General features: G+C 42.2%; 1 protein-coding gene across 2 annotated transcripts in view; it reads left to right on the forward strand.

Annotated features, from left to right (window-relative positions):
• UBA5 (ubiquitin like modifier activating enzyme 5) overlaps positions 1 to 17,308 on the forward strand; it is a 59,865-nt gene that overhangs the window by 19,823 nt on the left and 22,734 nt on the right. For both annotated transcript variants that reach the window (XM_069211894.1, XM_069211895.1), the window contains exons 4-6: positions 10,599 to 10,708; positions 14,792 to 14,878; positions 15,837 to 15,921. In XM_069211894.1, the coding sequence (XP_069067995.1) occupies positions 10,638 to 10,708; positions 14,792 to 14,878; positions 15,837 to 15,921 (243 nt within the window). In that variant the 5' untranslated portion in view covers positions 10,599 to 10,637. The remainder of the gene's footprint in view (positions 1 to 10,598; positions 10,709 to 14,791; positions 14,879 to 15,836; positions 15,922 to 17,308) is intronic.

Below are 17,308 nucleotides of genomic sequence, written 5' to 3' on the forward strand. Positions count from 1 at the left end.
CCTCATGCCACACTATGGAATCGGAATGATATCTGTTTCTAAGTGATATAAAACAATCAATTTTGTGGTACTCAATTTACAAACCTTGGAAGGAAAGCTGTGCTATACATAAAAAGAAAACACTAGATCTGGAGATTACTCCTGATGTCAGTGGTGAGCCTTTATTTATGGAACTGCCTCTGAACTTTTGTCGGCATAGGATGTTTGCAACATGAGAACTTTTTATAAGAGAAGAGATTAACTTTAGCACTAATATTCTGGGCTTTCACTCTTGCATCTTGAAACTAGCACATATTTTGAAAACAGGTGGTAGGTGCTATATTTCATCCCCTCACACACCAGGATGTAGTCCATACAAAGAACAATGAAATCCTTTGAGAAACAGTCTCTGCAAATGTAGCTTTCAATTCCTCGTTCGTATTGTAGGTTATATCACATTTATAATCATTGGACTTCTCTGCAAGAAAGTTCGACACGTTTCGGGCCCAAACATTCTTGGCTTCCTCAGGACCACAGTAGGACAAGAACAATTTATGTACAAACCACAATCAGACCTCAAAAAATCATGAAAATGTTACTAGACCTGCAGGTCAAATAACTTGAAAAATGTAGTTGACCATAACTGTAATGTGCCTGACCCGTCCCAAATTGTGTGATCCTAGGCAAATATCTTAGTTTACAGAGTCCTCTTTTTCTTCATTCTCACGTATAAGTGTACATTCAAATATGTGAGCTTAGCATTCCTGGTGTACAAAAAACTTTGTTGTTTGAATAAACAGACTAAACGTTTGATCCATGTATACAAATAATCTAGGCCACATATAGGGGCACACAATCCATTACTTGCCTCTTAGTTTACTAATTGAGTGTTTAAATATAAATCTTGAAACAGTGCTCTTTTAATAAATACATTTCTAAAGCATGATGTGATTGCACACTGTCATTTACAGGCAGAATATTTCCAAGAAATATCCAGAATCCTTCCCAATAACTTGCAGCTTTACTGAGATTTTTTTTAATGTATTAAAAATCTGTGTAAATCAGGTTTCAAAGAACATATTCATTCTTTGCACATCACCAAGTAAAGTGTTATGATTTGTTTTCATCCTAGTAAAATATGTTTTTCATCACACAGGTACAAACAATGGGCTTTCACAACTACTGAAATATATTTTGAAATGTTTGTACAGTTGACTTGGCTATTTAAATGTTGTCTATTAGAAAAAAGCTGCCAAAATCCTGGAACTCTATAGTCAGAAGAAAACTTAATTGTAAGACAAACTGACCTTTGACCTCTGTCTCTGAACACAGAGCTCTTGTGATAAGAACAACATTTTAAAGGCCTCCTTCACTTTCTGACTGAACAGAACATCTGTTTGTTAACTGCGGGCGAGTAGGTCCTAAAAATAGCTCGACCTGATAAAATATGACTCGCCATAGTCCTATCACCACTCTTAATAGCTATGTCTCCTCTCCCTTGCATGCATTAAAACGAACCAAGGTGCCATCGTCAAAGATTGTACTAACATGTACTACAACACGAACGAGGAATTGAAAGCTACATTTGGAGAGATTGTTTCTCTACAGATTTCCTTGCTCTTTATATGGACTATGTTAGACCTGGCAGCCTTTTAGCACGTCTCCCCTGTCTTTTTGCTTTCTGACCTCCTGGTTTTGGACTCTGTTTTTGCTGGTTTATTGTCTCTGCACACTTGACCACTGCTAATTAGTGCTAAAGTGCAAGTGCTCCCCATATAAATTGTACTGTGGATTGGTTTATCCATAATTGGCATATTTGATTTACTAATAAGTCCCTAGTAACGTGCTTTAGAGGTGCCCAGTGCCTGTGAATCAATTGCTACTAGTGGGCTTGCAGCACTGGTTGTGCCACCCACATTAGTAGCCCTGTAAACGTGACTCAGACCTGCCATTGCAGGGCCAATTCGAACCACTTGCCAGGCCTCAACCGTCCCTTTTATTACATGTAAGCCACACCCCTAAGTTAGGCCCTAGGTAGTCCCATGGGGAGGGTGCAGTGTATGTTTAAGGTAGGACATATACAAGTGTGTTGTAAATGTCCTAATAGTGAAATACTGCCAAATTCGGTTTTCACTGTGCAAGGCCTCTCTCATAGATTAACATGGGGGCTGCCTTTAAATATCCTTAAAGCGCAGATTCTCTTTGAGATCATATAATAATGTGGAGTTTAGGATCTCTGAGCTCACAATTTAAAAATACATCTTTTAGTGAAGTTGGTTTTTAGATTGTTAGTTTGAAAATGCCACTTTTAGAAAGTAGGCATTTTCTTACTTAATCCATTCTGTGACTTTGCCTGTTTGTGGATTCCCCGTCTGGGTCAGTTCGACAGTTAGGCTGTTTACACCTCTCCTCTAGACAGTGACACAAAAGGGGCTGGGGTGTAGCCTGCATATCTTGATTAGCCATCTCTGCTAGAGGGGAGGGTAGGAGTGGTCACTTACACCTGAAAGGACTGTGCCTGCCCTCACACAATGTCATCTCCGAGCCCCTGGTGAGTGTCTGGGGCCTGGAGTGGACAAGGAAGGATATTGCAAAGACTTGAGACTTTGCTTTGAAGTTTGCCAACTTCAAAGGCAGAACTGGGTATAAGAAGAAGACCCAAAACCCCAGACTTTTAGAATATTTCTGGATCCAAGAGGAACCTCTGCCCAGGAGAAGAGCTGAAGGAGGAGTACTGTCCCTATGCTGTGTTGCTTTGCTGGACTGGCCTGCAGTTGCTGCTTCTGCCTGAAAAGAGTGCAAAGGGTGAACTTTGCTGTGTGTCCTGCTTGAGAAAATTATCCAAGGGCTTGGAGTAGAGCTTACCTCCTGTTGGAAGTCTCAGGGACACCAAAGACTTAAGTTTCCTCAACCTGCAGCACTGGGAACTGTGTGTTTTGTGCTGTTCAAGAGGAGAAACCACTGCGATGCCGCCAACGATATCGCTGGCCTGCACCGTGACCTTGCGACACCACATGGAGTCGCATTGCCGCACTTCGCACCGCGACCCTGGTCTCCCCGACGCCGTCATCTGACGACTTCACCGAGCCGCTGCTCGAACCGCGACCTGTGGGCCCCACACTCCGGCATTGCCTGCTCACACCCCAGCACCATCGACTCCTGTGTCATCACCAGGCATTCTGCCTGCACCGTGGCCTGTGGACACTGCTTGTGAGGGTCACGAAGCACCGTCCCGTCCCGCTGGCTTGGGCCTACTGACGACAGTGCAAAACATTGAGAGACAAGAGACGATTGTGTGTGGAAACTGTGTTTGTTCGAAAGAAAATGTTGTATAAAAATACATATGTCTAATAATGATTTAATATTAATGTACCATAAAAGAATTACAACACTACACTTTTTTGGTTTATTTGCAACATTCTAGTATTCCTTATATTTGTGAGGGTGATGGTGAAAGAATGTTTAAAAAAGATGTTGTCAAGTACGTGGTATCCTATAGGAAATAGTTTTAAAAAAACTTATTTTTATTGGTGTAACTTCTTTTTATTGCTCACTACATAACACTCAACACCAAGTCTTTGCAGAGGATTGAACTTGGTTCTCGTATCTACATAGCAATTATCAATGCATCCTCGATGCAGTATCTACGATTGGGACATAGTCTGCTCCCCAAGTCTACAATGCACAGTATATTACTTACCCCACAATTGTAGTTCAAGATGGTAGGCTCATGCTACTGCCCACTTAGTCCTCCCCTTCAGCTCCATTCCATTACCAGTTTCTATATTCCTCCCATTGAGACCAGATTTTTTTATACTTCCGGGGGCATCCGCGGCTCATATAAATCATCTGTTCTGCTCGTTGACACCAGTCCAAGTTATTTTCCCAGCCCTGTATGTCTGGAGGCTCGGCCGCTTCCCTTGTTCTTGCTATATCTCTTGTAGCTACTCCTGCCGCTCGCATTAGCCACAGCCTCTGATATCGCGGCCACCTGTCTTCACCAGCTATGTGCAGTACTAGCCATCTGACCTCCAAGGGAACCGCAAGGCCCGTCACCTGAGTCATGATGCGGACCACTCGCTGCCAGAATTCCTGTGTGACTGCTCCACAGGATATGAAGGAATGAGCCCTCCATGCCACATCCCCTCTTACACAATGCAGACTCGCTGCAGCCAATGCAATGTAGTAGAGATCTGGAGTAATATGATCTGTGAAGGATTCTGAGTTGTATTAGGCAAAACTGAGAATGGATTGCCACCTCTCTTGGACTCTGGAGGGCCTCTTGCTAGTCCTCCTCCTCCTCTATTGTTCCTAGGTCGCCCTCCCAAGCCTCTTGCAGAGAATGCCCAGGGTCGGGCGAGTTATTCATGTGTTTTTTTTTTTTTTTATAGGTCAGGGAAATTGCTTTCTCCAGCATTGGCTCTGACGGCAACCGATCTTCCAGCGGAGATGATTCCGGAAGCTGTTCGCCTACCTGTATATGCTTCTTTAGTGCATGTTTCAATTGAGGGTATTGGAAATCAACAGACGCCCTCATTATATATTCCCTTCGCAGGTCCTCGAGAGAGACCAGCTCCCCTGTTCTCCAGATGTCCCCCACAATAGGAAATTGTTAACTTATTGCTAGGTTTATGGAAAGCCTACATGTAGATTTGTTTCAATATGCAGTCCATTTTTTGTTTGGTCAATCTGTTCTTCAAAGCACAACTTCTGTGGGATGTTCTCTGACATCACATCTTTTTGACTGACATTGATCTGTCTTCAAAGTTCTAGGCAGCTTTTTGTCCTTGCAGTCAACGATTCCAAAAGGTACACGTGCAAAATAGAAAAACATAGTCTTGTAAATTCTCTCTGTTTATTCAATCTCACGTTCTCTACAATTAATCCACCAATTCAAACAAAAATCTGCATGACCGTCAAAGCTCAAGCATTTTTAGTGATTTAATACTTAGTTGATCTTTACTTGTTGCAAGAACCTCTTACAGAGTTGGTCAACCTGCTAGGTTCCTTATTTAAAAGTAGGGGGTATTTTTTCTCTTGCTATGCTGCTTCCATTCACTGGTTAATACTCAGGTGGGCTTAGATGTTTTTGATTGGCAACTTTCAAGCAGTATTCCACTATGCAATAAATTTGTGACACAGTTACGCCTGTGTGCTTGTTAAGTGAAATGCATTAGTAAGCAAATGAAGTCCTTTATGGTGGTGGATATGAAGGAAGAGAACGTTTAGTAAAGTCTAAAAGATTCATTAACAGTCGCATCTACAAAGCAGGAGGGGTACTGGGTGTCACTCACATAGTTATCCTCATTCTTTTCCCCATTAGCTCTGATAACTACATGACACACTTGGGATAGGAAATATTCTACACAGGAGCTCTTAGCTCCTAAATTTGAGACTACACATAGGTGCTGTAAGCCCGCTGATCCTGACTAATTAAGGGGATGGAAGTGCAGGATATGCGCTTGGCATCCCAAAATAACATCTTATAAGGTGTGTCCTAAACTCAAAATACAGATTGGGCCTCGAAGTAATAACCAGGCAGGCTATATTTGGTCACACTTGATCTGCAGGTTAATTAATGCTTGTTCCCGGGGCATGCACACGCTTGAAATAAGGGACCTGATTGAAGCGGCTCATCTTGACTGCCTCTTCATTATGGAAACCTGGGCCAAAGAAGACTCTAACCCAGATTTCCTGGTGTCTTCCCCTCCAGGCTACTCTTTCTCTAGACTGGATAGGCTGGGGAAGAGAGGAGGCAGGCTTGCGTGATCTTTAAGAGTAACTTCTACTGTTCATTGGAGGAGCTAAATGCGAGCCCAGGCCATTTGTGAAGGGGCTTACTTTAAGCTACGCTTTCAGTATACCATTGTTTTTGAGGGCCTGCTAATATACAGGCCACCAGGCCCCAAGAATGACTTTATTTCGGCTTGGCCGACTATAATCAAACCGATTGCCCTGTCTCCTAAGGCTAAAGTTTTGGGTGACTTAAATCTCCATCTGGAAGATAAGTCGGACCCAGCTACCAGCGAGTTTCTGGGCCTGAAGACAAGTCTTGACTGGGATCTTTCTGATTTTGCTCCTTCATATAGTGCTGGGCACATGCTGGATGGTATTTATTTTTTATTTTTTTATCCGGCATGATAATTGCACTAGGCTAGACAACAGGGCCCTTGACTGGACAGACCATCACCTGTTAACCTTTAAGGTAGCTGGCACGGAAGCAACCATCAAAACACCCCTTTGCTCCTAGACCTGGGAGGCCATGGCACAAGGTGTAGGAGGCAAGCCTGGCCAGGGCACTTAAGTCGGGTTGGGACCAGGCTAAAGCACAAGGTCTTCCTAGACTGGAGGCTTTTGAAAAGGGGATCAGAGTGGCCATCGACACACTGGCTCCTCTTGCCATACTAGGTCCCAAACGGGGAGCACTACCTCAGCTCCATGGTATTCAGAGGAACTTAAAAATTTGCAGAGATTATATCGTCGTCAGGAATGTAAATGGCAGTTTAACAAGACCATGACAGAGAGAGGTAAACTCAGGGCTTCCCTCGAGAAATACAAACTAGCCATTAAAATAGCTAAAACAGAATACTTCTCCTGCATTATTAGAGAAGCCTGGAGTGTACCGGGGAACTCTTTAAAGTGGTGTGAACTCTTACCCTTCCGCCCCCTCCTCCTGGTCTGGAGAATTACTCCACTTTCTGCCAAAAAGTTGCTGACTTTTGTGAGAATAAAATTGTCCAGCTGCATGCAAATTTTGCTCAACTCCCCCCGAAAATGGGAAGGCCACCACGGCCAAGATCTTGGAAAGACATCTTAATACTGAACTGGCTGACTTCCTGCAAGCTAATGGGGGACTTGATCCATCCCAACAGGGGTTCCGACAAGCTCATAGCACGGAATCTGTTTTGATATCCTCAGCTGATAGCATTCGCAGAAAAGTAGATCAGGGGGAAGGCGCCATCCTTGTTTTACTGGATCTTTCCGTGGCTTCCAATACTATATCCCTGCAGCGCCTTATTCAGCGTTTGCATCAGGCAGGAGTAAGAGATAGGGCACTTGATATCCTCCAGTCTTTTCTCACTAACAGATCCATTACTGTGTCCTGTGGGGATTACAGGGTTATTCCTTTTCAATTGCTATGTGGCATCCCACAGGGTCTTCGCTCAGCCCTACTCTGTTTAATCTTTACATAGCACCACTGGCCAGACTAGTACGTTCATTCGGTTTTCAGATTGTGTCGTATGCGGACGATACACAGCTGATTGTTCTGGTCTCTCACAACTGGGAGGAGGCCGCCGACAGATTCTATCAATGTATGAGAGAGATCAGAAGTTGGATGAGCAGTAATTGGCTCAAACTCAATGGGGAAAAGACTGAAATAATTTTTTTCGGATTAGATACTAAGTTATGGAGTCCCCGTTGGTCGCCAGTGTCTTGTAGTGAGTGCCCAGCCCCGCGCTCCTCGGCTAGAAACCTGGGCATTGTATTCGACAGATCCCTCTAATTTGAGCAACGAATTAACCAGACAGTTAAATGTTGCTACTGGGCATTAAGAACCCTTAAGAAAATCTTTCCAGACCTGAAAATTGTGGTGGTTCTGGCGCTGGTGATGTCTAGATTGGATTACTGTAATGCCTTAATGTTGAATATTAGCAAATCCGCACTCCACAGACTACAACCAATCCAGAACGCAGCAACCCGTTTGGTTTTACACCTCCCTCGCTCTGCATCAGCTAGCAGCTGCCTCCAACAACTCCACTGGCTCCCGGTGGAAAAACGGATTAAGTTTAAGTCTCTAAGTTTAACCGATAAGGCCCACCATCAAGATGGCTGCGATTATCTTAGATCAGTTTTGCAGCCCTACCAGCCAGTTCGGCTGCTCAGATCTTCATCTCGGCAGCTTATTTCGGTGCCCTGCTGTCATAGGGTGAAATGGGGGGGGACAAAGCTTTCTTGGTGGGGGCAGACAAAGTCTGGAACTTCCTCCCTCATGCGATTAGGCAGGTGGAGTCATACTTTGGTTTTAGAAAGAGATTGAAAACTTGGCTGTTCTCCCATTAGGATGGCGACTATGGAATGGCCATGGCGCCTGATCCCTTTCTTTTTTTGTATTCCTACGACTCACTGGTACGCCTCAGCGCTTCGATGCTACGGCCGGAATGCGCTTTACAAATGACTTACAATACAATATTTTATTTATGACAGATAGACTAAAGCCTGGTCCTTAGCACAGTGTTTTTAATTGAGACAACTATAGTGGCTTCTTTTCAGTCTGCATCCTTAATTTATTTGATTTCAGTTTCCAGGACATGCCCCACAGTTTGTTGTTTGATTCTTGTGGTGATGGGCAGGCAGAACCCTTTCCTTAAGCTGCAAGAGCAAAAGCTGTTTAAGTCATAGTTGTTCAAAGCAAAAAATAATTGTGTCCTGCTTGGCCACTTTCATATTGTTGCATATGTGTGGTCATAATTCACCTTAAATGGTAGAGATGAGAGAAATCCACGTTGGGAAGTTGAAGAGCAATAACGAGTGACGGGTGGAATGCTTGATTAATCTCGGGCCCATTCCAGACCATTTCTTTTTTTTGCCCTCTCTGCCACTGTAGACAAAGGCCCACCTTATACCAGTCAGTACCGACCCTGCTCCTCACGGTAATTGGGTCCCAAACTGCGAGGTGAGGCTCTCCCCAGAAGGAACCATAGGCAACCTCAGATGCGGTTTGCCCTGCTTGGTCCTTGTCAGTATAGTGTTGCTTCAGTCTTATGGCACACTGAGCATAGGACCACATTTGGGCATACCTGTTTCACTTTGGGCGCCGATTGTAACAACAACAAGGACGATGGATGGAATGCTTGAATACATCTCAGCCACTGGCAGTCGCTTGGACCGCATTCTGGTCCATTGTTTTTTGCCCACTATGCCACTCTAGAGAAAGGCCTGCTATATGCAGATCAATACCGACCCAGCTCCTCATTGGACGAGTCCGTCTTGAGCTGCCAGGCAAGGCCCCGTCTAGAAGGAACCTCAAGAAGACCTGGCCTGGCAGTTTGTGCCGGACTGTTCCTATTGGAGCGGGTTCAAAACTGTTTTGCATATTGCTGAGTGCAAACCGAGGTGACATGGCGAACAAAGGTTTTGAATGCTACCCTGAGCGATTTCCAGTGGTTAGAATTTTGCAAGCACTTTTCCTAATGCGTTTTGTGTGTTTGATGTAAAGCTCTAAATGCCAAGAATATGAGCAGATGTGGGTTCCCTGCTCATTGTGCTGCTGAAACCAAACTACATCTGACTGAAGAGCCCCAATCAGGGCAAAATCGGTCTTGGGTTGCTTGTGTTTCGGTTCCGAGAGGACCTGGCTTGGCAGTTAAGGCTGGACCATTCCTATTGGAACAAGGCGAAGACTGATTTCGTAATGCTGGGTCCAAACTGAGGCGGCATGGTGGGCAAAAGAACGATGGGTTGGAATGCTACCCAGAGCAATTGCAAGTGGATAGACTTATTGCACACATTTCCTCTATCCCATTTTGTGTGTGGGAAGTTGAAGAGGCCAGCGTAGCTTCAGGTTGTGATTCAGACCTTATGTTCTCCTTTGTCATTTTGTGGTTGGTCTTGTGGTTGCCGCCAACCCTATCAAATGTTACACATGTAGGATGGTGATTGAGATCTCAAGAGAGAACACTGTCCCAAAGAAAGTAGGAAATAATCCTAATTTTGGTGTAACCCCCAAGGTGTAAATAATATTGTTGCAACATCCACAGATCACTATACATTGTGTGTAGACTTACCTTGTCTGCAACACGCTCTACATTCTATTGTCTTAATTTTTACAGTCTGCATTTTCATATGCAACTTTCTTTTCTCTAATTTATTATCTTCCAGGGTGTGTTTAATATTGTATAAATGTACAGACACAAAACAAATTCTTTAGTCGTAGCATATTAGCTTAATGGTATACATTATATTTAGCCAGGCAATGTGTTCATTGTCTGTCAAAGATTCATGTTTTGACCAGGAACTCAGTGACCATGCTCTCAATGATCCAGATTTCCCACAAACAAATAACCTTGTCACAGGAGTTTAGTTATTGTTTCTGTCCTATGACGATATATACACATAGGTTGTTACAGAAGGAAGAGTAACAGAGCCAAAGTGTATCTTTAGAAAACATATTTTTACAATATATGTATGTATACTGGTTTCTGTATTCGTCGTTTTCTCATCATTTTTGGGCCAAATGGAATTCAGTTGCCTCAACTCCTTTCTTTTCCTCTAACCCCTTGTAAAAACATATGGTCCTTTGTGTTTGAATGTGACATGGTTCCATCTCCACTGATCACCAACAAAATAGATTGTGTGAATCACTTTTAAGTTGCAGACAGAAAAAAAGCAATGTGGTAGAAACTGAGTGTAACCACCCTCTATGACTTGAGATAGGAGCAATTATCCTAAAGGGCTGACTTTGCAGTATGATGGCTAACCTATGAGTGTGCCACACCGCTTCCATCTATGCTTTAGTGTGACATTTCCTTTATCATTTCTCACCAATATGATGATTGTGCTCTTTATTGATAATAATGTTTGTGCCTAGGAATTTAACAGTTACTGTCTGTTTCCTGCAGCTTCTCCTCTTTGACTATGACAAGGTGGAACTTGCCAACATGAACCGGCTCTTCTTCCAACCACATCAAGCTGGGCTGAGCAAGGTGGAGGCTGCAGAGCACACACTAAGGTGAGCCTCCTTGGAAATTTGAAAAAGGTTTTATTTGCCAGCACATTTTGAGGAGGAAATTCATTACAGTGGTAGCAGTGATAGTGGTGGAAAAAAACAGAAATTAGACTACTGCTAAATCTAGTGGTTTTATTTGGGTTCCGTACAAAGATAATCACTACAGCCATAGCTGATAACATAACAGAACACTAGCAGATATAAATGTCCTGACCTAGAATTATGGTCCACAGCCAAGGGAAGGAGATATAATGAGGGTAAAAGAAATTGGCAGCTGCTAATCCCTGGCACCAGGTGGACAAATAGGCCATAGCCACCTGTCTCCCATTGCAATGCTGATACATGCTCACTGTACCAGTCTGCTTCATGTTCTGTTCCCACACTGTTAATTAACATATTACTGGCACACAATAATAGTTCTCTCCATTTTAACTCTTCTGATTTGATGGGTCAATCTTAGCAGATCATTTATGGCTTTCATTAATTCCCCGACTCAGTGGTACTCCTTTATTTATTAACTGATTTGCTTATTTATTTAGTTTGAGCAATTTAATGAGCAGTTAAGCTGTGAAATTCAGATGAGAAAAAGAATTGAAATGAGCCAGGTCTCAATGCTAGTTACTTAGGACACGTGTCACACTTTTTTTGTTGCAGAATGTGGACACACCAACAAGGAGTTTGCCGGATGCAAGAGGCTCCATTGTCTCTAGTTCCTGTCCAAATCTGTGTGTGCATTTGTGAGGACAGGCCTTGTTCCTCTGTGTAGGAACTTGATTTCGGTTCCGAGGCCGGATGTTTCGGTATCGAAACCTTTTTGGCTGTCTTTTTCGGTTCCGACGACACTTTTTTGCTTTTCGGCGTACAGATTTCTTGGTGCCGACTTGATTCGGTGCCGCTCTCTCGGTGCCGAGATTGCTCTGACCCGGTGTCTCGAGGTCGAGTCTGCTCTCACCCAGTGTCTCGGGGTCGAGTGTGCTCTGTGCCGGTATGTCGACTGGAGTTGGATGACTTCGACACATGCATGCCCTTTTTCGGTGCCGATGCTCGGTCACCTATTTTTCGGATTAAGCCATGGCCTTGTTGGCGGTGGCGTCCCCTGGGCTTTACTGGTCTTTACGTGAGTCTTGTGTATCGACGTCTTACTCACGGTTTTCGGCGTCTGTTCAGGATCAACCTCTTCGGAGTCTGAATCCTCGATGGAGAAGGTTTCCTCTTCTTCCTCCGTGTGTTTTTGTCCTTTCGGCACCGACGCCATCTGTAGTCTTCTTGCTCTTCGGTCCCTTAAGGTCTTTCTGGACCGAAATGCTCGTATCCTCTTTGTGTTCTGGCGACAAACACAAATTACAGACCAAATGCTGATCTGTATAAGGATACTTGTTGTGACATTCAGGGCAGAAGCGGAATGGGGTCCGTTCCATTAGCCTTGAAGGCGCACGCGGTCGGGCCGACCAGGCCCCGCTGGGGAATCGAAAACCCCAAAGGGCCGCCGGAGCTCTTCCAAATTCGGTGTCGATCTGTTGTAACTAACCCGATACCGAACGCAAACAATACCGTCTAATTTTCCGAGTTTTTCACTAACTTTCCGAACCGAAGCGCGGAGCGAAAAGGAACACGTCCGAACCTGATGGCGGAAAGAAAACAATCTAAGATGGAGTCGACGCCCATGCGCAATGGAGCCGAAAGGGGGGGGGGGGGGAGTCCCTCGATCTCGTGACTCGAAAAGACTTAGAAGAAAAACAACTTGTAACACTCCGAGCCCAACACTAGATGGCGGGATGTGCAAAGCATGTGTATCTGCAGCTACACATGCCATCGAACTGGATTTTTCCTTCCTCTTCTCAAGGAACAGCAAGGTTGACCCATTAATGGGTTATTAATGGTGTGATGCACATAGCCTTGAATACACATCTAGTTTCATTTGTTAGCCAATATAGTTTCCTCAGCACAGAGGAGAATATTGATTTACCCATCATCAGTCCTGCATCGTTATTTGTAATGATTGGTAGGCAAACAAGAGCAGCCTTGTAGGCATTTAGAATGCACTTCCATAACCTAGTCGGCCATACTAGATACAGATCTGTGACCATTACATTTCTGGTCAGCACCCAGCATACTGAACCATCTGAAGATTTGCCATTTTATCTCTGATAGAAAGATTTGACAGTGACGTAGAAAAAAACAAGCTAGCGGAAACTTTGATTGGCGGGCCTTGGCTTGCACAAAAATGCTGCAGCCACCATTGCAGGACTTGGGGAATCATCCCCACTTCATGAAGGAAAAAAGCTTAAAGGAGCATGCCAATTGGTTGTGGGAGTCCAAAAAGGAAGTTCCTTGTGGTTAATTAAAAAGAAACAAAAGGCCACTGGATTTGTGGACCCAGATGCTGAATTCCAAAGCATAAGTGTTTGCGCTTCCAGGATTGGCCACCCATGGTGGGTTTGGCGCAGGGCCTTACGCAGTGCCCAGCAAGGGTTGGTCACCTCCAGTGTTCTCAACCCCTGCAGCACCTCGCATCTGGTAGGTTGAAGTTATGCATCACCATTTTTATAACACTTAAAAACATTGTACAACTTTAGAAACTCAATGAAACCCAGAGTTATGGTGCACTTATATTTGTGAATTAAAACCGAGAATCAACTGAAATTATCAAGTTATGGCTGTGTTCTATAACTTAATAAGCAAAAGTTTGTAATTACTCGCTCATGAAATGCAGTGCTCATGACTTCACAATATTTATACTAATAGATAACCATCCATGGAAGCTCAACATAATTAGGTAACAATAGATACTTGAACAAAAAAAATAAAACTACATGTTGTCACTTCTTATAGTGTTACGGGTAATATGAATTGTAATCACATCTGTAAGCTTAACTATAACAACTGTAATTGCATCTTTCACATCAAGGATGCGGTCACAAGCACTTAATTTGGGTTGCAAGATTTTATAAACGTAAGTTAAACTGTTGTAAATAAAGCTAAATATATCTTTACTTCAACCTTCGTTTTTTCATTGAATTACTTATGTATGCAACTGAAAATAAATGTGGCCAAATAGCACACCAAGCACATCTTACTCATTTAGTACATCAGTTCGAATTCCATATTATTACAACAGTACAGCCTGAATTACCCAAGAAAACAGTGCTTATTGTCTCCGGTTTCAAACAATCGGATCACAGAAGAGGGATGTTATACATGCAACAGATAGTTATTTAGGTATATTACTACATATGTTATACATGCAACAGATAGTTATTTAGGTATATTACTACATAGCTCTAACCCCCTGTGCTCTGAATATATATGGTTATTTACCTGTGACCTCCTTTGTCCATGACTGGCATGACACCACATTTTTTCCATTTCTTTTCTGTTTTGCTTTGTTTGTGTCTTTTTAGACATGTTGGATTAATTGTACAGTTTAATGTTGACTACATTTTTCCGATGCTCGGAAAGGAAGTGATGTGACATCTGTTAGTGAATACTCCCCAACATCACAGTGGTACCATACTGTAGTGTGATGATTTGCGTGTTCCATTTTTGTCCTTTGAAGCCTATTCGTGAGAGAGCAGTTGTTTTACTTTACACTGAAATAAAGACCTCGTTTATCAACGTAATGTGTGGAACAGATCCTTATAGTAGATTTGTTCATAAGTGATGCACATGATGGCATAACATAACATGGCATCAACCATATATTTGAATCTGAGTGTATTATGTTGATCATCAAGATTACTGAGCTTTTCCTCTCTGGTGGATAATGCCTTTAATTGAGAATATACATTTGAAGAATAACTTGAAACAAGGAACATGGATATCAATTAGAGGTGCATGTACCTGTGAATAGCAGCTGCTCCTCGTGGCGCTGCCTTGCTGCCTCTTTTCCTCGGTAACATGAAGGTGCAGAAAGTAAATGTGACTGTGCACTGATTGCAGGCTGTTGAAGTTCTAAGGGTGTGACAAGGTCCATCCCTATGATGATATGAGGTGACTCTCGGTGTGTGATATCTTGGCTACATGCTTTTTGGCTTTGAACGGTGGGCAAAATAGTAACCTATGTGATTGTAACCATTTGCTTTTAAGGAATATAAATCCTGATGTCCAGTTCGAAGTTCACAATTACAACATCACAACTGTCGATAATTTCCAACATTTCATGGACAGGCTCAGGTAAGACTTTGGAATTCGAGATGCAAGTTGAATTGCTTCCAACAACTCTAAACCTCATTTGTAAAGCATCAGTTCAACATGTTCTTTGTAAAGAAATTCTTTTTGATATGAACTTTGTGAGGATTTTTATTGCACTGTTTCATGAACTCCTTTTTATATCCTTTTGAGAAAAACTCCACAGTCATTAAACTCCCTCTGGTGCCTTTGTTTGATGGCCATACTAGATTTCTGACTTCACTACAATATTCACTTTTGTGTGTTTCCTGCAGATGTCACTGGGTTTAAATAGCTTTGTGGAAACTTGTACCTGAACAAGGCCTGAATGTCAGTAACCTACTTGTAAACATGTAGCATGTGTAATCACATAGACACATTGGGTTTAGCTTAATATGTCTTTTTTTTTTTTTTATATATATATAAGATGTGAAAGTTATTTGTTTTACTGTGGCGTTTGTCACTGACTTTGCCTCAGATACAGAACCTCGAAGTATTAATGCTGTGCAACAATCTGTTTTGGAGCTATGGTCTTGGTTATCTAATTTCTGAAGTATCAGTCTTCCTTGTGATGTCCAAATCCCAACCTGTTTTAGGGCTGAGATAAACCCACCTTCAAGGCTGCTGAGTGTAAATATTGCACCTGTTTCCCATCTGGATGCTCGGTTTCAGATCTTGCCATATCATCTATGCAGTCACTCCTTCACACATGCAACAGTTGTTAAGCATGTAATAAAATGCAACCATCCTTTGAGATGACTCTACACCAAATATTCATTATGTTCACAAAAGGCAAACTCTGTTAAAGTTGTTAAATACATTTAACTTGACCAGCTTGCAGAAACCTTTTGTGGAAAAACCTTTATCTTAAAAACCCTGTTTGCTTACAAATTGATGGCCAGCAATTGGATAGTCCATGACCGAATATTTGGAATTAATCTGTGTTTTTTTTTTTGTGTTTCAGCTTTGGTGGTCTTGAAGAAGGGAAGCCAGTTGATCTTGTCCTAAGCTGTGTTGACAACTTTGAAGCTCGTATGGCAATCAATACTGTGAGTATGTGTATTCCCTATGTTGCCCATACTAATTTTCTATGTATAAGTAGTGGTGACCAGTTCTCTTATGCACCTGATCCCTTCAAATGCTGTTCTAGAGTGACAGAATATTCAGCCCATAACATTTGTCCAACAGGGCACATAATATGTGCTCCTGGTTAGCGATATGAGCTATTCCTTTATTTTTATGTTTTTTTAATAGATTCATCTCAAGTTCTTTGTTATGAGTCAGTTACATGGGTGCATACATAATTTTGAGGCATTATTTGGGGTTGTGTCTTTTGTTTAGACAATAATTCTTGAGAACTTCATTTAAATAACACAACAGTTTACATCTAACAATTGAACTTTAATTTTATTATTGAAAAATTGAGTGGAATGGTTAACGGATGAATTAGGGAAAGATTGTTTCAAGCAAGGGATAGAGATATTGGCGCATGAACGCCAACAATAAATATTGATTTCAACATTTATTAAGCTTCTGTTAATAAAGAGCTGCCCGCTTTGCACAAACTAAATTTTGTGATTTGTTTCAGGTAACTAAATGTTATTTTCTTATTTGAATGGTGCAGCAGAGTGCTTAGAAAGAGGTGATAGCCCCCTTTCTGAACGGTCCCAACGTTAGTGTATCTTGATTCTAGGTTTACGAGCATGTAGCATCACTCCATTGGCAGGCATGTAATCTAGCCATCGCATATTAGTGCTACATAAGTGACTATTTAACCCCTTCGCTGCCAGGCCTTTTCCCACTCAAGTGCTAGGCCTTTTTTGGCTATTTGGGGCATTTCGCGCTTAGGCCCTCATAACGTTTTGTGCACATAAGCTACCCCCGCCAAATTTGTTTCCTTTTTTCCAACATCCTAGGGACTATAGAGGTACCCAGAGATTGTGGGTTCCCCTGGAGGAGACCAAGAAATTAGCTAAAATACATCGAAAATTTATATAGATATATATTTTTTTTTTAAAGGGGGAAAAAGGGCTGCAGAAGGTGGTTTGTTTTTTTGTTTGTTTTTTTCCCTCAAAATGGCATCAACAAATGGTTTGCTGTGCTAAAATCACCATCTTCCCAGCTTTCAGGACCAGGCAGACTTCAATCAGAAAACCATATTTTACTGGAACATATACCCCATTTTTTTTTTTTTTTTTTTTTGTTCTTTTTTTTTTTTTTGTTAGTGACAGAAATGAGTGTGAAACCAGTGCTAGATTCTGGACAACTAAACATTTCTAAAAAGTAGACAAAATTCTGAATTCAGCAAGGGGTCATTTGCATAGATGCTACAAGGTTTTTCCTACAGAACATAACAGCTGAAATAAAAAAATATTGAAATTGAGCTGAAAAAAACAGCCATTTTTCTCCAAGTTTTGCTCTGTAACTTTTTCTACA

Source organism: Pleurodeles waltl, chromosome 10 (genome assembly GCF_031143425.1).
Source record: "Pleurodeles waltl isolate 20211129_DDA chromosome 10, aPleWal1.hap1.20221129, whole genome shotgun sequence".
NCBI classification, from domain to species: Eukaryota; Metazoa; Chordata; class Amphibia; order Caudata; family Salamandridae; genus Pleurodeles; species Pleurodeles waltl.